Raw genomic sequence first — 21,696 nt, forward strand, 5'->3', positions numbered from 1 at the left:
TGATGTACAGGAGGATCAGTCCCTAGGAAATATGCGTAGTACATGATCTCTTGTTGAGAGCATGTGACGCAATTATTTCAGTTATTTCCCAAACATGTATGTGTAGTAGATTATATCAGTTGTTTGGGATTTTTTTTTAATTTATTATGAATAATCACATGTTTATGTCATACATCATGTTTCATTCTTTGAAAAACTGTAGCTGCCCAGTAGAGAAGCCAGGATGGAGCCCTTAGGAGATGAGGAGACATTTGCTGAGAGAGAATAACCTTCTAGAACGTAAAGGACAAACAGGTTGCAGAGGAATGATGGTGGCCAAGGAAAAAGCACTATGTATAGCAGAGACCAGATGTCTGCTGAGAACAGCGGGAATCCGGGCTTCAGAGGGACTTTCCCTAGAGACCCAAAGGGGACTGTGCAGACTTCTTTGCAGCTCTGGAAGTCATTGATGTGCTGGACTGAGAGTGAGCTTAAGCAAAGAAGATTGATTTACCACGATGCAGTAGGCAAGGTAGAGATATGGTTATGTATTGGTTTGATTTTCCTCATTTTGAGCTATCTTCCCCCAAAAAATCACCAGTTCTAGTATCTGTCCTAATAAAACATAGCTTTCCTATTTAAAACCTGTTTTGGAGTGTTCACTGTGGAAAAAAAGGTTTGAGCAGCCTGACCTCACAGCTCTGGTCAAGGCAGAGCCCCATTGCAGCACAGCACGCAGTCAAGAACAAACCTACATCACTGGGAAGACTGTGGCCCCAGAGTCCTATCTATCACAAATTGGCAGGTTACAAGCTTACATAACTGTTCAGGATCTTCCTTATGGTTTTTCTCATTTTTATAGCATACCTGTCTGCATATTTATATGTATGATTAGCTTAACATAGAGCACTTGGTCATTAAGGAATGATTTACATTAATGTTTTCAACTCTTCTTTAAAATATAATTAATTTAGAATGTGATTAATAAAAATAAGCTGAACTCAGACCCTAAAACGTCCCTGTTTTTACAAAGCTGCTTAGAAACTATGTAATTAAATTTAATTCAAATCAGAGTTAAGATCCAAATATAAATGGATAAAGGAAATAGTTTAAAATAAAATGCATGGAAGGTTTGCATTCTTTCAGACTTTGCTTTTCCAAAGTGTTTTGAAATAGGATTTACTGAAAGAACCATGTAATAAATTGTAGTTGTGGCAGCACTTTCATATGTGGGGTTAAATGTGATTGGTTATTGGATGCTCTGTAAAAAGTTAAGAAGTATTGTGAAGCATTGCAAAAATTGAATTGAGGTATCATTTAAATATTTGATAACTGAAATTGATAAATTTGGGCTGGGTTTTGTTGCTGAGTGTCTTCATTTTGCTACGTCAGTGTCTGCGTACTTTTAGATAGCTCTTTTGTACAGAAGATTGTACTTTTAGTTTAGAACTGGTCTTTAATACTCTTTTATCACAGAGGAAAACTAGGTATCAGTTTTCCATTAGGTTGCTTATCATTTAATGGTCTGTGGTCCTGTAGTCTAAATAACTTCTTACACTTTACACTATTTTAGCTAGTATATTTGGAAAGAATATTTTAAATCCCAAAGAGGATTTTAAGATTGCAGCTTTTCTTATCATTTATGTTGTTATTCTGAGCAAAGGGAGAGCTCTGGATTCTTTAAACCAAGCAATGCTTGAAAACCCGCTCTGGGGGGAAAAAAAAAAAAAAAAGACTTTAAAGGAAACTGAATGTGTATTTGTGTCCTGTAACGTTAAAAGAAGGAACAAATTTTTTAAGTATAAATGTGACATCAAATGTTTAAAATGTTTCCAGTTTTTTAATATAAATGTTACAAATCTCCCCCTCCAATTCATGGTGATGCTTTCTGTTCAAATGCAAAGACATAATCTTACTAGCCAAAGTCGAAGAAGATTTCTGTGTTTAGTAGCAATTAGTCTTTGCAGCTGCGAAACTGTAGAAACTTCATAGGCAGCTTTAGGATCCTTGAGTGTTTCTGATTTAGTAGCCTTCAAAACAGTTACTGACTGTCATTGCATCTCTGTTCTTCTTTCATGTCTGTGAATATGCTCGGCTCCGTGATTTTATTTTATTTTCCTCACTGAGTCAACATAATAATTCTCAGTGTTTTTAGGAAGCACCACTGGGCCCATTTAGGAAGTGCTGTGTGATGCCTCTGTACACTGGTGACTGACTCAGATTGTTTGCACATCACCCCAAAGAAGCCAAAATGAATAAAGACAGTGAGCTTGAAATTTAAAAAATAATAATGAGAAAGATCAATGAAAGGTCAAAATATTTTCTTTCGTTTAAAAATTAAGTCATTGAATGGTACAGAATTTGTATCAGAAAAGTTGTTATGTAAGAAAACTTGGGGGCTTCATCAAGCATAAAGTGACAGGAGGCCCGAAACATTATTGTAAAAATCAATTTATTCATTGGAATAGTTTCAAATATCTCCTGGATGCCTTAGATCGATGTGTGTGTGGACTGAGCATACATATCAAAAAGCAAAGCAAGCTTAGAGTTTGTTTCATCATGTATCCAGCTGGGATTGTGAATACTCATGGCTGTATGCTGAAAGATCAGAGAAGCAGCAGAGAGTAGTAATGGGATCTTCAGTTTCTCCCTGTTCAGATGACGTGATTGTCACATCAGGATGTTGTGAAAAGTCTCGGTTTTTAGACACACTCGGTAACCAAGGCATTGGTTGGTGGGGCTGTGAAAGGAAACGTGACTCTTGACTTTGTCCTGGGTGGAGTCTGGTTCACAACTGAATAAGGTTCAACATCCTACTGAAACAACAACAACAACAAAAACAACAACAAAAAAATCCACAACACTTGTGATCCACTTCAAGAAGGGACTACACAAAAATAAAGATACTTACTAAAAAACCTAAAAAAGGTCAGCTAAGAGAAGGAAGTTGTACCAGGTGGTGTGGAAGCTACTTAAGGACACCATATGTGATATTCAAGGCCAGCGCCCACGACCTGTCATGAAAGGCTTGAGAAAAAGCGAAAGGAAGACAGCAGAGCTAGACAACAGAGTAAAGGAAGTTGTTAGGAAGAAGTAGGTGTCCTTTAAAAAGCTGAATTCACACACCCAAATGATGTTTTAAACAGATTTAAATGTAAAAACACAGTAAGACAAGCTAAGGAATATTTGAGCAAATGATACAAAGAATTAAAACCAGTAATAGGTCTTACTTCTGAGGTATCAGGAGCAATGCACCTGCCAGTCTTTTGAGCCAATGATCATGGTGTAGAAGGAATACTTGGAGAGGCCTGTTTTAGAGAAGTTAAATAAATTCTTTGCATTGATGTTATCTGTGGAGAAAACTATGGAGAATCACATGCTGGAACACTCCTTCTTGGGCTTTCTCAAAGGATATGTGAAATTGAAGTGATTTAATGGTCATGCAACAAAAGAAGTGATAAAATAAAATCACCAGTACCAGATTTTATTCACCTAAAATTTCTGAAAGAATTGAAGGAAAAAAATTGCCCACATTACTGACAGTGATGCATAACCACTTGCTTTTCGAATCACTTCGTTATCAGAGACTTTGAGGCTGGTTAGCGTGATGCCAGTTTTTTAAAACAGTTCTTAAATCATCCAGGGAACTGCAAGCCTGTAATCCTCGTCTTTGCCTTAGGCAGTTCAGCACAAATTATAATGCAAAATAAGATTTGTAGATGTCCGAAAACCAGTGATCTGCATGGGAAAGATCAGCATGAGGTTTGCAAAGAGGAAACCTACACGTAGCTTGGAATTCTTTGAAGAGCCAGGAAATATGTGGATAAGGGTGCTACAGCTGATGTGGTTTCCTTGAATTTCCATGGAGTTTTTGATAAAGCCCCTCACCAAAGGGGACACGTAGACATAGCGTGAAAGGGAAAGTTCCTGAATAGGTAAGAGATTAAGAGAATGCAGCAGTTCTCAAAACAGGGAGGTCACAACTGAATGCTTGTGTTTGGTAGATGGTCAAGTAAAAAGAGTGAACAGATGTCAAGTGACGCACTTAGGAAAATAACCAGAGAAAATTCACCTGCAAAATGGGCTCGGAGCTGGCTGTTACCAAGCAGGAGTAACATTTTACAGTACGATAAATAACTCTGTGAAAACAACATTTCAGCACTCAGCAGCAGTCAAAAAGCAAATAAAATGATAGCAATTATTAGCGTAAAAAGTACAAAAGAAGGAACATCATTATACCACTGTATAAATCCAAAGTTCACCTTATCTTGATGGCAGTGTATGGCTACTGTTTGATACAGGTTATAGTACTAGGTAGATGTTTGGTATGACTAAGTACGGTTCCTCTTACGGCAGGAGTTTGACATAGCTTATGAGTAAGAGAAATTAATCTCTATATACAGTCAGATAAACATTTAGCATTGAAGACTTGCCGACCATGGTATCTGCCTTTACTTATTATTGTCATTACTGTTAATTGGATTTGCTTTAAATCCAAGGGGTAGTGCTCTGTTGTGGTAGGCAGCGTATATGCAACATTTGCCAGTTTTATATGAATTCTTCATTTGTGAGTATACAAACATAGTATGAATGAACAAACAAAAGACAGTCCCTATCCTAAACAGCTTCCAGTCTTTTGCAATTTTCTCCAATATCAAAAGTGTTGTAGATTACTAAAACTTTTGAAGTGGTTTTTTTTCTGATTTCAAACAATGATTTGAAACGATTTCAAAAAAAAAAAGTGTAGAAATATTAACGTCATCTTGTGCTCCTGAGATCTTTTCAGTATTGCTTTTATTCTAATGAACCATTTCATGTTATTGCACTCGTTAGCCACAGCTTTTCACTCTTGGCCAAATTGTAGCTGCTGATATCTTAATTGGCACTAAAAATAACATTCTTTTTTTCCCTTGCAAGATCCTAATCCAAAATTAAATTCCTTTGCATTGACTGCTTGTACACCATGGAAAATCCATCCAGTATATCAGGGAGAAGAAAAGGGTTTAAACTGGATGAAAAATCAGGAGAGGCACATGTCCTGTTTCGTCTGAGCAAAAGAACAGAATTACCATGAACAACATCCGGAAGGCCTACTGTGGGACTTGGTCCTTGAGCAGGAGAGCCAGCTGCCATGCTTGAGTCACGATGAGCACGTTATAGAGGAGATTTCTAAAGCTCAGAAGATATTTTTTTTACTGTCTTTTCCTCAGTTTGCTTTATCTCTTTTTTTTAATGTGTTGTTCTAAAGGCTTGTTCTAATAATATTTAGGGACCTAATTTTTAAAAGTGCCTAGTATCATCAGCTTATTCTCGGATACTCAAAGCCAAACTTCAGTTTGGCATGCTGTGGAGCTTTGTATACCTTAGACTTGCAGACACCTAAGTCCATAACCTCACATTTTTCATTGTCTTATATGATGCTTTCCCTGAATGTTTCTATCTGCTATTGTCTGAAGGAACTGAAATAATACAGATAAACTTGAAGAAGCTCATCTTTTCAATCGCAGAGTTGCCAGCAATGTGTTCATGCTGATGGTTAGTCTGGATGGGAGGAACAGTCAGCTGTTGCTGTTAGCCTATGTTAAGTCTTGTATTTAATCTCTTTGTGTCTCTAGCTGCCCTGATGATGAATACAAAATAATTTGCTAATATAATAGAAGTTAATAAATAAAAGTCAGCTTATTCAGAGTCTTGATGTAAATCATTATTATTTTATGTTTTTCCTTGAAGATATAAACTGGATGTGCTGACTTTTCATTATCGAAATTTAATAAGCAGTATCTATAAACTGAGTCCTCGATTTCATTTTAAGTCTATTTTTTGATGTATTTCTGCCTCTGTTCTGTTAAGGAGACATGCAATTTGCATGGAGAAAACTTTTTAATGTTTCAGACCAGATGAGATAGGCTGTTAGAAGATGACTTTTTCTTTTGGTGCTGACTTTCCTTTTCAGGCTGCTCATTCCCACTTCCATATCATTCTGTCAGTCAGGCTAGTGTGACTGTGCAGCTGCATGGTAAACTGTATCAGGAAAGTAATCTAGACTGAAAATAATCTAGAAGGAAAGAACAAACAAACAAACAAACAAACAAAAAACCCTCAAAGAAAACAGTTATTTTTAACTCTGAACAGTTCCTGAGGAGGGTGTTCTTATTAAGGCTGAAAGAAATGCTTATGAAATTATGACTGTGGCTGGACGATGTATGTGGGCATTCTGTCTGGAAGCCACTTTGCTCAGTCTGAGAGGGCACCAAGTCCAGACTAAACAGGTTAAAGACAATTGCTTCTGGATAATTGGATTATGTGATAAATTAAGCCACTTGTGGAGCAGAGATGGATCTTAGGAGGGAAAGAGGTGACAGCCCATTATGGAACAGAAGGAGAAGAATCATCAGCTTTTGTGGAATTAGGACAAGCTGTAGCTGCAGTTGTGGCTATAGTTAGTGTGGTCCAAAAGCTGATATTCCTATTGATGCTGCTTAAGTATGTATTCAACACCTTCCTAAGGTTGCTTGTGTAGTATATATTCCCTACATTTGTTACAATTATGCTGCTTTGACATAACAAACCTCTTCAGTCTGTGGGAAAAATTATTGGAACTAAATTCATACCTCTTGAAGTTTTATCAGGCCTCCCTACTCGTTTGAAATGTAGAGGATCAGTCAAAAGTCTTTTTTTTTTTCATAAAACAGTGGATTTTGTTAATTAGTAAAAATCAGTCTGATGAGTAGACTTACGTTAAGAAGCACCTTCCTCCATACTGTTAATTTTTGTAAAAGAGACTAATTCTTCTCAGTTGTTACAAGCATCTAGTCCAAATTCATTGTCTACATTTCCTTTGTAGTTAATGGAAGGGGAGAGAGAGAGATGAAGACCTTCAGGGTGCATTTCCATCCCAGCTGGCTTAGGATGAGGTAAATTGCTTTCTGAAGCTGCTAGTGTCCCTTGGTTTATCAGAGGGAGCATAGGTCGAAGTATGCACTAAGCATTTTCTTTTCAGAGAGCTAAGGTTGTGGGAGGTGAATCTCACTGAACGTTTCATTTGGTGAGATCATCATGTGGGCTGTGACATAAACATTATGGTTTATAGTTCTTGTACAACTCTTATTTATATTTTAGCATAGCTGTTATAATCAGGTAGCCTTGCTAGCTATATAAACAACGAGTTCTTGAATCCCATTAAGCTCTTGGCTCCTGTGCATACCACACACATGTGAATTCAATAAGCTAACTATACCATTTGTAAAACAAGTATTTACTTTCTTCTATTTGCTTGTGAAATTGCTCAGATTAATTAGATGTCACCTTGTTCTTGCATGAGGAGGCAGAAACAGAGCCCATTTCATTACTCTTTCTTTCAAGTCAAATTATACAAATCTTTTTGGAGTTTCTTTCTCTGGTAACTTCTGTCAGAGTCCTCCTCTTATGTGCCAAAGTCTTACTGTGCTGGGATTATGCTAAGAAACATAGCGTTACAGGCTTGAAGAGCACAACAGATTTGTATAATAGCTTTGGAATATTTTTCCTGTTATTTTCCATCCCCTTTCTTATGTATGCAAACAAGGTGTTTGCTGTTTTGATCACAGTACCCACTGAGCAAATGTTTTCATTGAGCTTTCCATACTGATGCACAGGTCTGGCTTTGGTTTTGTTTTTCCTGTGCTGATAACAGTTCACTCTAACCCTAGGAGTGATTTGTTCAAATTAGTCCCTTTTGGGTGCATTGGTTTGCATTTGTCGACATCTAATTTCATCTGTTCCTGATGTTGAATCACTAGTAACTCCCACACATGGAGCAGCAGATACTAGAGAGAGATTAAAATATGGGGCAAAGAATGACAAAAACTGCTAGAGGACTGCCAGTTTAACTCCTCAAGAGAACTAGGTAAAGTCTTGTGTTTGATTTGTTTTCTGGCTTGGAGGAAACCCAGCACAGTTCTGATTTCCTTTCAGTCGGATATTTATCTTACTAACGTATGCATGGGAAGACCACCTTCATTCTGCCTTTTGACAGTTTCACCCTGGTCTCTTCAGACCTTCTGCTGTCCTGAGCTACCAAGGATAAGCAAACTTTTGGATTTGACTCAAAACATCCGTTTTCTTAAGCCCTGTTCTGCCTTCTGCACCATTTCTTTCAAGCGGCGTCAAACCGATTGAGGGTGCTTGGCTGCACAACATGCTGTAGTTTTGCTGAGATTTAGTGATTCTTGGATGCTTAAAGAGCACGTTGGGCCACTTTGCGGAGAGCACCGATTAGAGTAGCTTTATTAGCAAACAGTGTGGTTCAGGTTAACAGGGGGCTGAGAAATTTTACGGAACAATGTATCTATGTTTACAGTGAAATTCACCTATTATAACACAAATACTCCCATGAAAATCCAAATTAGATTTTAAGATGAAACACTGATGTTTTGTTTGTAGCATCTTTCGCCATTCATGTCTGCCTTCAGTTCTGATATTTTATTCCTAGAGGATGACACAGACGTTATTTTTCCCACATCCCATATGTCCAAATCATGTATAAAGATATTTAACTCAAATACCATGCGTGCGAAACATTCCACACTGTGGGTACGAGGTGACGTTTGGTGTGTCTTTAACATGCTGTGGTGTTCAGTTACAATACAGCAAATTTATTTTTATGCAGCCTTCTTCATAGAAACTATCAAAAATTACTTTGCAGTGAGTCATCTGTCAGCTAAAGAACTAAAAGTCTTGTAGTGATATTTAAAGAGAGAAAGTGGCTCAGCGCTGACAGAGTTCAAGACAGAAAAAGAAACAGAAATGAAAGAGAGGGCCTCCAACCATGGAGAAAATAGAGGCAAAGACTGGTAGGGGGAGGAGTGATGAGAAAGCCAAACAAGCTGAGAATGTCAGAGGCAGTTCAGGAGGCTATGCAGATCATTCGGAAACAAGCGCTGGGCTTCAGGTGTCTCTCCTGCATTACACCAGCATTAGCCAAGCAAAGATTCTTTGACCCTAAGGGAATGGTGTAAAACCAGGTAAATTAGAGAATGGCAGAAAACCAGATAAATAAGAGCGCCGGGCTCAGTGCGCTGTGAGGAATTTAGAAACATGCAGGTAAGGGTTGAGGGAAGGATAAATGGCAAGACATTAGAAGAACCATGGTATTCTGCACTCCGTGGTGTTTAAACGTGTGAGGATTTTGTCTACCATGAAAGAGGGAATTTCAGTTAATTAGACAGGAATTATTATAGGCATGAATATGGACTTCAGCAGCAGTGCAGTCAAAGGGAAGATGAATTCTGGCAGTCTTCCCTTGCTAGTGCCAGGAGGGCTTACACTCAGAAATGAGCGTGTGGGAGAGGCAGTCAGTTCAGGGTCAGAGATGACTTTAGAACTCTGGCTTTGTGTACAGGGATAAGATCTGAGTAAAGAAGCATGAAAGCTGTCTTGGAGAGCTAGAGGGACTTCTTTCCCTTGACATTTCAGCCTTTTGAAGAATTAGCTAGTAAGGAAATTATAATGTAGCAAGGGAAGGACAGAACCAAGACAGGCTGTTAAAGAGATCAGAGATTACTTGCCAAGGTCACTGATGCCTTGCACGCTTTCCCTGTAAAGCTGATGTCCAAAGCTGAGCTAGCAGTAAGATATCCCAAAGGAGGAAGATGTTTAAGGAGAAGAAAGCAGAAGAATCAGGAACAGATGCCTGGTATTTTTAAGGCACAGCACTGTCGTGGAGGGATACCGTCGATAAAAGCACTATCATCTTTTATGGTGAATTACATGCATTTTTGCATTCTTCTTGCATTTTTGCATTCTTCTTGCATTTTTGCATTCTTCTTGCATTTTTGGTCAAGTTCACCAACTTGTGGTGTGGGGCTCTTGGGGGAGCTCTCTCATCCCATGTCCCCCAGCCTGCCCATACTGTTTTTTGCCCTGGCAATTCTTTTGGCATCACTCTGTATAGAATCACATTATCTGCCTTAAGAAAGTAAGTGTTATGGAAAGTACATAGCACGAAGTAGAGTGCAGCCTTTCTTGAAAGCAGAAGGGAAAAGAACTTGTCTTCTTACTCAATGCATTCAGAAAAGTTGGCTTTGACATTGTAGTACTGAAAGGCATTCTAAACATAAAAGTAAGGTTAGAGCCACTCAGACATCCCAGAATTTGAAGGGAGTAATATTTCATCATATGCAGTTCCAAAATGCTTATTATAGATCTTCTTATTTACAACTATCATGTCTCTTTTGAATCTGCAGAGGAGGAATATCAAGGGCAAACCAAGAGAAAGCGCATTCGAAGGAAGAAACAAAAGAACAGTTTGCAAAACTCTGATAATTTACATGGAGAACAAACAGAATCTGGAATGCAAGAGACTCTTGTTCAAGCTAATTTACAGCTGCAGCAGATAGACAGTCCCAAAATAAGCAAAAACAAAAAGAGGAAAATGAAAAAGAAGCGACAGAAAGAAAAAATGAGAGCAGCTGGCTTGGTAACAAAAACTACCGGTGTGGATTTCACATATCAGCCCGAGAAAAACAACAGAGAAGAAGCAGCAGGCTTAAAAGACATAGATGAAAAGGCAGATAGCATTCTGGACTTCCTGCAGGCAACACAACAAATTTATTTTGCTGACAGTATGTACCACTCTTTCTCCTTTCTTTTCATGAGTATTACCACATAGGGGAAAATAGATGTGCACTTATTATTGCTGTAGAATGGGCCAAATCTACTAGAGAAGTGTCTCTTTTGAACTCAGTAAGACATGTGAGTACTTAGTATTTGTCCCATTTTCTGGTGTGTACATGAATATGTAAGAATCCACATCAATATAAAAATCTGTGATCTTAATCTCTTTGTTTCCCTGTCTTTGAAAATATGCACAATAGTGCTTGCTCTTTTTTAAAACATTCCAAAGCACTTGGGGTAAATGTAGTGGTTAAAATGGACCAAATTCTTCTTTCGTCTGCAAGCAAACATCCAGACAGATTACCTGCTTTCAGAGAGCTTCAAATGAGGGCAATAATTGCTATCCTAAACTACTTTCATGCTTACTATCTCTGAACCAACCTACTTTTCAGAGAGTTCTCCTTCCAAGGAGGAGATTTATTTGTAACATATAAGGAAATCTAGAGAGACAGAATTCAAGAGGAAAGGGGGAGATACTGTTGGCACTGTGAAAGTGTATTGGCATAAAGCACTTGTGAACAGGATGAATGTGAACTGATGCTCAATGCACATTCCATAGCACTTCAAAAAGGATTGCATGGATGTTATCCCTAATGACCTATTGAATGTTCATCTGGCCACTAAAATCAGAGAAATTCCTGCTGTGTGTTTCTTGTTGCCTTTCTAAAAAGCTGCTTGTATGGTGCTTATTTTATAAATGCGTTTCAGAAATAATGAAGTTTCAATAGTGAGTATAGTAATTATGTGTACGTACACCAGATTATGTTGGTATCATCTAACATTAAATATATTTTCTTAAGGGCAAGCTGCTGTCTGCTTTAGTTGCTCAGCGCAGAACATAGCTTTAAAACGATAACTGTCTTGTAAAACTGGAAAGAAGCAGTGAAAATTTTTTCGCAGTGCATGGCCGTGGCTGTGGAGCTGAATGAAGAATATTAAACAGCTTACCGACCTGTATGAGTCCATCTTAAGTCAGACCTGTCAGCTCCTAGTCCCATAAAATTAAAATTACCTCATATTTATTAAAAATAAAAATATCTCATAAAACTAAAATATCTCACGGCTTGGATAAGTGCACTCTGCGCTGGGTTAAAAACTGGCTGGACGGCCGAGCCCAGAGAGTGGTGGTGAATGGAGTCAAATCCAGCTGGGGGCCGGTCACGAGTGGTGTTCCCCAGGGCTCAGTATTGGGGCCGGTCCTGTTCAATATCTTCATTGATGATCTGGATGAGGGGATTGAGTTCACCCTCAGTAAGTTTGCAGATGACACCAAGTTGGGTGGAAGTGTCGATCTGCTGGAGGGTAGGAAGGCCCTACAGAGGGACCTGGACAGGCTGGATCGTTGGGCTGGGGCCAACTGCATGAGATTCAACAAGGCTCAGTGCCGGGGCCTGCACTTGGGTCACAACAACCCCAGGCAACGCTACAGGCTTGGGGAGGAGTGGCTGGAGAGCTGTGTGGTGGAAAAGGACCTGGGGGTGTTGGCTGACAGCCGCCTGAACATGAGCCAGCAGTGTGCTCAGGTGGCCAAGAGGGCCAATGGCATCGGGGCTTGTATCAGGAATAGTGTGGCCAGCAGGGCCAGGGAGGTGATAGTGCCCCTGTACTCGGTACGGGTGAGGCCGCACCTCGAGTCCTGTGTTCAGTTTCGGGCCCCTGACTACAAGAAGGACATCGAGGTGCTGGAGTGTGTCCAGAGAAGGGCAATGAAGTTGGTGAAGGGTCTAGAGCACAAGTCTTATGAGGAGCGGCTGAGGGAGCTGGGGTTGTTTAGCCTGGAGAAGAGGAGGCTGAGGGGAGACCTTATTGCTCTCTGCAACTGCCTGAAAGGAGGTTGTAGTGAGGTGGGGGTCGGTCTCTTCTCCCAAGTAAGAAGGGATAGGACGAGAGGAAACGGCCTCAAGCTGTGCCAGGGGAAGTTTAGGTTGGATATTAGGAAAAATTTCTTCACTGAAAGGGCAGTCAGGCATTGGAACAGGCTGCCCAGGGGAGTGGTTGAGTCTCCATCCCTGGAGGTATTTAAACGATGGGTAGACGTGTTGCTTGAGGACATGGTTTAGTGGTGGACTTGGCAGTGTTAGGTTAATGGTTGGACTCGATGATCTTAAGGGTCTTTTCCAACCTTAACAATTCCATGATTCTATGAAAATTCATCTTTAACTACAGAATTATTTTAAAAACCCTGTTAAGATGACATCAGGGATTTCATGTTAATTTTTTTTCTCAAGTTTTATACATAGAATTTTCTTTGCTTACTGTTAAAATATTTCTGCTGTGTCAGGTCTTCATACTAAGCCTAGCATTCAAAATCCATCCTGCTTTCTGGCTAATTTATTTCCATCACCAAAATAAGAATTTTACTACTTCAGTGTATGGCTAAGTAAGCTAAACTACGTGCATTTGCTGTAGTGTAACTCCCAAGTAACTGAGCAAGATTGTAAACTCAGTTAACAGTTCTGCTGTTAATACATGAGCCAGAACAGAAATCTGGTCAATTATCTACAGCTGTGTTGCTTGTTGAATTTTTAAGAAAAATTGTTGAGCTTCCAGCTTTCCTGGAAGTCAAGTTCAGGTTTCAGCAGTGGTTGACAGGCTGACTGGCCCTCCTGTCAAGCCTGCAGAGCGGAGCGTTGAGCCAGCGAGGACCTTGGAATCCACAGAGAGAAATTCTCAGGTAAAAGAAAGTTCATCTGCAGATAAGATGTCACATCCATAAATCAGAGTGTGACTAACTTTCTTGTTAGGCAAATCCCAGTTTATATATAGACCTGACATTATGCTGTTTGCCTTTTATAGTTGAATGACTTTAACACTCCCCATTTTTTTTAGATAAAATTGGAAGCCATTGCTTTTAGCAGCATTTTCAAATGGTCACATTGGATTACACTTCTTGTACTTATGTCAGAAAGCTGAATCGGGAAAAATCTGTTCTTCTCAGCTGGCTTGCTGGTAAAAACAGAAGAATTAAAGGGAGTCTGGTTAAAGACAGACTATACATTGTTACTGGAACAGAAGAATGAATTTATGCTTTAGTACTGTAGAAACAATGTATGTCCTTCTCTGCTGTTTTGCACACTGTAATATCCACTTTTTAAATAAAAACATAAAAGTACAGTAACAAGATAATTGGATGCCTCCAGAAGTGCTTTGCAGTAGTTCCACAGAGTTGCTCCCTGTCTCCACATGTGTGTGTATTTTTATAATACATAGTATGTAGGAAGCAAAACCACAGTGCTTTGGCCACAGTACAGTTTCTTCATCCACTTTCTTCCTGTGCTAATCTTGAAAATTTAAATTTCTCTTGCATTTCTGTCACTATAATCCTGTTGTCCTTTTTACTTTTTGAATTTGGTACTTTCCCCTCTTACCATTGTTTTAATATTTAACGAAAAATGAGAGGAGCAAGCTGCCCTTAGTACCTGATATTTGGTTATAAGTTGTACTGAAAAGGAAGATGCTGTCCATGAAAAGAAAGTATAACTAGGAAAATTCTCTGTGCTCACTGAGTATTTTTAATATGGTTTTCCAATTGTTTTTCCAGATAAATCAGAAGGCACAGATTCTGCTGTAAATTCAGCAACTGCCCAAGAGCTTTTACAGTATCTTGAATCTCGCACCATCTCTTCCTCAGATGTGACTCTACTGCATCAACTGAAATCCCTTGTATTGCTACAGGATATTGAGAGATTGAAGGGTGCTTTGAACCAATTCCAAGAACAATCCATGATGCCTCCTGGTAGGTACCATTCACTCGTGTTCATTCACTTAGGTTCTTTTTTTGTGTGGATTAAAATTCAGAGTTGTCACAGTTTTTTTTTCTTAGGAAGCTGTAAAGAATTATATAATGGTAAAAATATGCTTATACAAGATTTGAAAGTGTAATTCCCACCGAAAATACAGTGATCTTCCCTGTTTCTTGTTTGGTTACTGTCAATACAGAAACTTTTCATACTTTGCAGCAACAGTAGAGTATAAAATGATTCAGGTTCTTAAAACAATGTTTTTTAAATCTTAACTGTCTTAAGATTTAATCATGTTTAAAGCATATTTTAAATACATTCTCTTTGTAGACTTTTTAAATCACAGGAATTAACTTGTTTATCTTGGAGATTTCTCTCATCCAGTTAAGGATTAATTTTACGTGCATAAGAATCAATAAAGCCCATTATTCCATTTGTTCTTGGTCACCTACGTGGCTTCTTTAACACGTAGATGTTGCATGCCAAAGTTTGATTTACAGCTTTGTTTTTGTTTAAATATAAATGTCTGGTTAAAGTTTCTAAAAAATGCTGTTGATTATGTGAAAACATAAAGTCACTCTTTTAATAAATGATGTTATAAAGTCATTCATAAAAAGAAAAAATATTCTGTTACTAAATCTTTCCATCCCTGAGGCACAAGTCTGATTTCATTCATGCTCCTTCTGTTCTCTATTATAACCCCTATAATTTTAGTAGAACTTCTTCTTGGACAGTTAATAGTTCCTCAGGTGAATGTGGGATCAGCATGTAGTCCATAGAAGGTATAACAATTCATTTTCCAAGTAGTCTTCATTTAAACAGTCATTGTTACTTGTCATTAGTACATTTGTTGCATCATCAGCCAAATCTACGAGATGTGCTGAATTTTCTTGCCTCCCAAAGAATTTAGTCAGAGTTGAGAGCGCTTGCTATGGCAGAAGAGAGTCTTAACCATTTTAGATAGTGCTCTAAGTCTTTTGAAGAGTAATGACTGAGCTGGTAGTAGTGTGGTAACAGAGTAAATAAGATCATAGCCATCAGAGGCTTAGCAATAACATTCAAAGAAGAGACTACTGCTTGTAACATCATTAAATAATTTACAGTATGATAGTGGCTAAAGATCCCAGTCAAGACTGGAGTCTACTGCATGCTGTGCATTGTAAAAACACAGAAAAGAGAGAATTCCTGCCTATAGAGTTCATACATTTTGAAAAGGACATTCTTACATATGTATTCTTTAAAGTGTACATATGGAGTACGACAGTCCATAAGGTTCTAATAGATCCGAAGTATCCACATATATATGGAACAAAATCCTTCTGTGCATTCAATAATTAATTTCAAGCCTAAATTCTGTGATCTTAATTATAATCAGTAGTCTCATTGGATGTAATACACATTTGCAAACTAAGTAGGACTCAGCAGGAATAGTGGTAATTCTATTGGCCCTTTATTAAATGACCTAATTCAGCTTCTGTTGATTAAATGAAAATGGAACTGTTGAAGTGACCACATTCAGGATATTCCTTACAGGCCTTATCCAAAGTCTACTCAATACAGTAGGTATTCTGTTGGGTTTTGCAGCCTTGAGGTAAGCTGCTCTGTTTACTTTTATATAGCAGAAATGTCAAACTGAAGAGAGAAAACAGAAGCAAATTAGAAACAAATCCATGCAACTACCCTAATTTGCTTATGTATGTATTTGTCACTTGAAAAAGAAGAAAACAATTTTCTGAGTGATTTTTAAAATTCATTTATGTTTCTGCTGATACAGCCTGAAATTGTTTACTCTTCCAGTTGATTTTTTTTCCTAGCAACTGTTGTCACTCTGGGCTCAATTCTAATCGCATTCCAAGTTCACAGTGGTGTAACCGTAGTAGTTCATTTGATATTCATGAGGTACAACAACATAAGAAAGAGGAAAATACATTGTTATAAATTATTAAAGGATAATTAAACACCTGCTAGATACTAATTTGCCTCAGCAGACTTTAACAATACATTCTATTTGTAATTCAGTGAATGAGAATATAGTGCTCTGAAATTTTACCTTGAATTAGGCTTTTAATTATACTTTTTTCTCTACTTTTGGCTCAAAAATAGGTCATCTTGCCCAGTTTCTTCGAATTTTAGATTTCATTCCCAATGAACAGGTGATAAAAGTTAAGAATTATTACAAAAGCTTGTTGTCTCAACAAATTCAAGTTCTTGTTACAGAAATACAGGTTAGGGCTGTTTATGAAGATTACTATGATGTACTGTACATTTTTATCTCAATTGTTTTTTGCAAGTTTGATTATCTTGCCTTTTTTCTGTTTTGTTTATTTTTACTGGGGCATGATTTACTAGAAGAAAAGGTCATTCCTTATTAACATGATGAAAAGAAAACAGTTTTTCTTAATGTTAACAAGGTGTATTTTTTTACAAAATAAACCTATTTTTAATTCAAGAAGCAATATGTTAACCCTTTTTCTCATGCTTATGATTCTATTTAAGATGCCAGCATCAAAGGAATAATAATGGGTGCTATGTTTTGTTCAGTTTTGTCTTTAATTCAAGGAAGGAAAGAGTAGGAAAAAACTGAGAAGTGATCGATCTCTTTCATATAAGTGCACATTCTCCATTACTAAACTTTACCAAGTAAACATACTATTATTTATTGTTTATTTCCTCTCATATATATATGTTATGGTTTAATGTAATTTTCCACTGGGGCTACCAAGTCCCACTTGGCAAGTTTATGCCTACTGATGATAAATTTGCTTTTCTTAGTACCTTTTTATAGACCCTTTAGAGTAAAGCTATGGACTGCCCAAGGTCTGCAGACCACAAATTGAAAACCACTGATTCAGGGCCATGTTTTGGTATTTCCTTCACACCTCTTAGCATGTTATTCAGATTGGCAATCATCGTTCAACCAAAAGAAAAAAGAAACAATGAAGAAAAAAGTTTCTGTTTTATCTTAAGCTCTTAAATCCCAATATTTGCAGTCGTATCAAAGAACGGTCTAACAAGGTTGGTGTTAAGGTCTGCAAAATTTTGCAGGAAGAGGAAATTGCTGAGGAGATTGAAACAGAAAAATTATCATTAAGGTACCAACATTAACCCTTCATTAAAATCAGAAAACTTACTTGAGCACGAAAATCTCTATGGTTAAGGGATACTGGTTGTTCTGTCTAGTCATCCGCCATCAACTTACCTTGTACTTTATGCTACAAGTTACTCCATCGAGTTACCTTTGACCTGGTACTTCAGCAATCATACAAAGTTGAATTTTTTCAAGAGTTTTCGTTTGAACATGGCTATTTAAAGTGTCACTGTTCTCTGACTGTAAAAAAAGAACAAAATGTCCTATAACTATTTCCATTTATTTGGTAGTCTTTAACAAAAAGTACTTACCTCTACCTAAAGTCTTCTATAAATGCAGGGAAGAGAATGTTTAGAAGTCAAATAGATACACATTTCTTGTGACGGGGGCTTGGCTGATCTCTGTCAGAAAGTCAGTGGCCATTTGCAAAAGAAAGCCAGACACCTTTGTGATCCTGCACAGCGCAGTGGGCAAAGGAGAAGAGCTGTGACTGGAAGTAATGCTCCATTTGCTGGTTGGAAACTGTAGCTTTTGAAATGAAGGCTACTTAATTCTCATTTCACATCAATTATTAAAGCATAGGTGATCGCCTAATTAAAAAAAAAAAGTCATTATCTCCTAATTTATGAACTCATTCAGCTTCTACTCGTCAACTTCATTCCATTATCTATTAACATTTTCCCTTTGTTGGGTAGTATCAAGTCTCAAATATACTCTTCCCTTGTTGCCTAGGAAATTATCACTCACAGAAGAGCTAGAAGCTTCTTTTAACTGCCTTTCTTTGGAGAGTTGTCCTTTATATATGTCTCCATTGCTGGGGGGGGGATACATTTTGCAGACCCGAAGTAATACACTTACTGTGTGCTAACAATACACAGGCTGGATACACAGAGGGCCTAAAATGATTAATTTTAACCTTTTTTTTTTTTTTTTTGAATGAACATTCAAAGGAAAGGAAATGAAATATGAAGGCTATATTAGCATAACATTATAGAATGATCTTAAATGTGATATTATGTGATAAGTACTGCAGAAAGTCCTGTTGTTGAAAATCAATAAAGTCACATAGATAATCTCTGAATTAAGACAGAAGCCATGGCATTTTGAGGCTTTACTACAGCTGTCTGTACAAGACGACTCATTCTCAACTGGGACTTCTAGGTGCTACTATAAGTTAAAGAATAATGTGTGAAATTACTCTCCAAGCAGAAAGTGGAGAAGATTCCACTCTTCTAGCCTTACCCGTATGATCATGTCCTTTCAATCTCCTTTTTTTCCAAATTATTGAATCATAACAAATAGGACATTCCAAAATATGGAACCAAAATTGTTTCTCATACACATAACAGTCCTCCTGAAAGAAAATGCACCTGTTTATCTACAAATTCATATGTATTAGTCTTCAAGCCCCAATATCTGCATTGTTTTTACTAAAATGCTAATGCTGAATGGAAACAGATGTTTGCACAAGTCTTTTTCTTTGATGTTCAGAAATGTCGTAGAGGTATTTCAGGAGGAATGTGTTTTCTTTGTTTCAGATCATACCAAGATGGTCACATCTCTGTTTCACTACTGGATTACAGATATCCTTCCTGTGAAGAACAGGAAATAAAGCCTTGCCTGTGTCCATATGTGCAGGGTTAAAATTTAATATACAAACTCTTAACCAAGTAGCAATTGTTCAGGAAGAGCAGTGTCAATACACATTCTACACCTTCAGGTAAATGAATTATTTTTCTGTGTTACAAACTCCAGAAGACAATAAACAGGGTATAACTACACGTGATTTTTGTGTTTGGTTGGTCAAGAATATGCATATGCTGTGTGGCCCGAGTCTTCAGGTGGCTTAGTGTGTACATTTCACTTTAGGATAAGGGACTTATGTGGAATTATAAAGGCTGTATCAAGTATTTTGTTTAAGAAGTATAGTAATTTTTTTTGTTTGTTTATAAATTGATCATTCCCTTCTGGAAGTTTTATTTCTTGACTTTTCTTGTTTATCTGATATGTCTGTTTACCTGAAAAACAGAAATATAGTTTTATATTTAAATCGAAGCAACAATATGTCCGAGGAATGTATTTTTGCTGAATAAACTGCTAAACTATGGAAATAGATAAATTTCTACGTGTGGGTCATGTAGGTACTGTTTGGAGTTGTGCTGAAACTTGGATGGCATTTTCAGAACTGTTCCACAGCCCAGCCTGTTACAATCTGATGGGCTTCACTGACTGCAGAATTATGGAACTGGGTTCTCTCACTGATTATTGTGTAGTCTTTCCGCAACTGAATTTATCCATGTGTAGATGATACAGTAAATAATATCTATGGTTGTAAAATGTTTTGGAATCCTGAAGAAAAAAATGCTTTGTAAGTGAGAGGCTCTTCTCTCAGCTGAGTCATTCACCTGATAGGTGATACAGAGCAAACCATTTGTCACATCTTAGTGTGTTAGCTTCCTCATCAGCAGGACAGGGGCAACATATTTATCTCCTCCAACATGTGCTTGGAGATATATTACTGGTGAGACTATATAAACACTGTGTGGGTTTTTTGCTTTGTTTTTTTTATTATGTTACCTGATATATCCTATTGCAAGGCATTGTTTTTAGTGATGCTCAAAAATGTGTAATAAAAATATAATCATACCTCTTTCTTGTGAATTGAAGACGTTAAAAGAGGTTCCATATCATGCCAAAGAATTGCAGGTGCAGAAAAAATGGTCTTATGCCTAAGGCAGCTGTCTGCAGCTCTGGAGTACTTGAGTTATGTCTGTATCTGCTAGGAAAGATATTTAAACCAGACTTTGCAGAGGGGAAACTAATAGCGTGTTCCCTGTTTTAATGCTCCTGACTTGCTAACACATAGGCACTGAACTATAGCTGTGCCTTTTCACTGAGATACTGTGTGCCTCAGTCCCACATCAGGAGAATGAAGAAAATATCACTTGAATGTGAAGCACCTAGACAGACCCCACAGGAAATTCATCACTTCATCCTCAGATTAAGGTTTGAATGTCGTGCAGTAAATGAGGCCTAGGAACCGCACAAAAAGGATATTCAGCAACTCATTAAGTAAGCATCATCTGTCCTATACACCGAATATGAAAAAATAAATGAGATCATGTAATTAAAGACAGTATTTTGAAACACAAGTACAAACCAGGTCAAATTAGGTCAATACAAACAACTGTAGTGCCTGCATTTCCTGATACTCGAGTGACTGTGCTGAGGGATGTTATAAGGCTGCTGCCTTGGGTGGACCCCAGGACCAGGGGATTCCTCCTCCTTGTCCTCTGGATCCCAGGCTGGTGCACCTGAAGACCTGGATGTCTCTCTGTCGCATGCTGGTGGAGGCGACTGCAGCTTTCATGTTTCCAGGTTCAGCCAGTAGTGAGGCTTAGCACATATCTCAGGGACACATGCACACACACACACGACACTCACGTGGCTGACTACACAGGCTGCCACAGACAGGTCGCTGCCTTTAACAGCACCCATGAGTAACCCTGCCAGGACTCACATAAAACACAAATACAGTCATCTTCTCTGACTGATTGGAATTGAAGTTCACGAGTGAAAACACACGTGCCTTCACTTCCTAGATTCACGAGCATACCCTCATTCTCAGATCCCTCGAACAGGCCCCCAGCCTCTCTCTTATCCCTGCCTGCATCCTGGGCCCTCTTACCTGCTCTGCGGGTCTCCTGCTCACCAGCAAGTCCAGCCTGACACACGCTATCACGCATTTACACGCTCATCTCGCCAGCGCTCACGCACTCTTCTTGCAGCTTTGTTTATTGCTTTAATCTCCCTTCTTTAATATTTCTGTTTCAGTGCTTGGCCATTTCTCGTAATATTAAAGTGATTTTTAAAATTATGCTGAATTTTAAATAACCGCATGCAGAGGAGCAGATTTGGGTATCTTTGCCAAACAGAAATATTTTGGACTATCAGTAGTCTAATCCCAGAATGTGAGTAAAATCTCTCAGGTCAAAAATGTACTTTGCTTGAATCAGATAGTAATGGGGAAAAGATTGCTTTCGGTCTCTCTTTTTTCCTTTCATTTTAACCACTGTAAGAGCCTTATATTCTGTGCAGAAATCAGCTGGTCCTAACAAAGCAAGCCTGGGAACAGTTTCAGAACGGAGCTGGTTGGAGTCAGTGATATCTGATGTCTTTGTAAATGACCTGCGATAGGAGCTGAATCTTACACTTATCAAACCTGCCACTATTACC

At 38.1% G+C, this 21,696-nt stretch overlaps 1 protein-coding gene across 3 annotated transcripts in view; it reads left to right on the forward strand.

Annotated features, from left to right (window-relative positions):
• ERICH1 (glutamate rich 1) overlaps positions 1-20,051 on the forward strand; it is a 72,682-nt gene extending 52,631 nt beyond the window's left edge. For 2 of the 3 annotated variants that reach the window (XM_082307969.1, XM_082307970.1), the window contains exons 4-6: positions 10,203-10,580; positions 14,174-14,368; positions 18,999-20,051. In XM_082307969.1, coding sequence (XP_082164095.1) covers positions 10,203-10,580; positions 14,174-14,368; positions 18,999-19,072 — 647 coding nt within the window. In that variant the 3' untranslated portion in view covers positions 19,073-20,051. The remainder of the gene's footprint in view (positions 1-10,202; positions 10,581-14,173; positions 14,369-18,998) is intronic. The other variant, XM_082307971.1, reaches the window with a different exon arrangement.
• Positions 20,052-21,696: the final 1,645 nt, after the last annotated feature.

Source organism: Platalea leucorodia (assembly GCF_965183815.1).
Source record: "Platalea leucorodia genome assembly, chromosome: 3".
Taxonomy (NCBI): Eukaryota; Metazoa; Chordata; class Aves; order Pelecaniformes; family Threskiornithidae; genus Platalea; species Platalea leucorodia.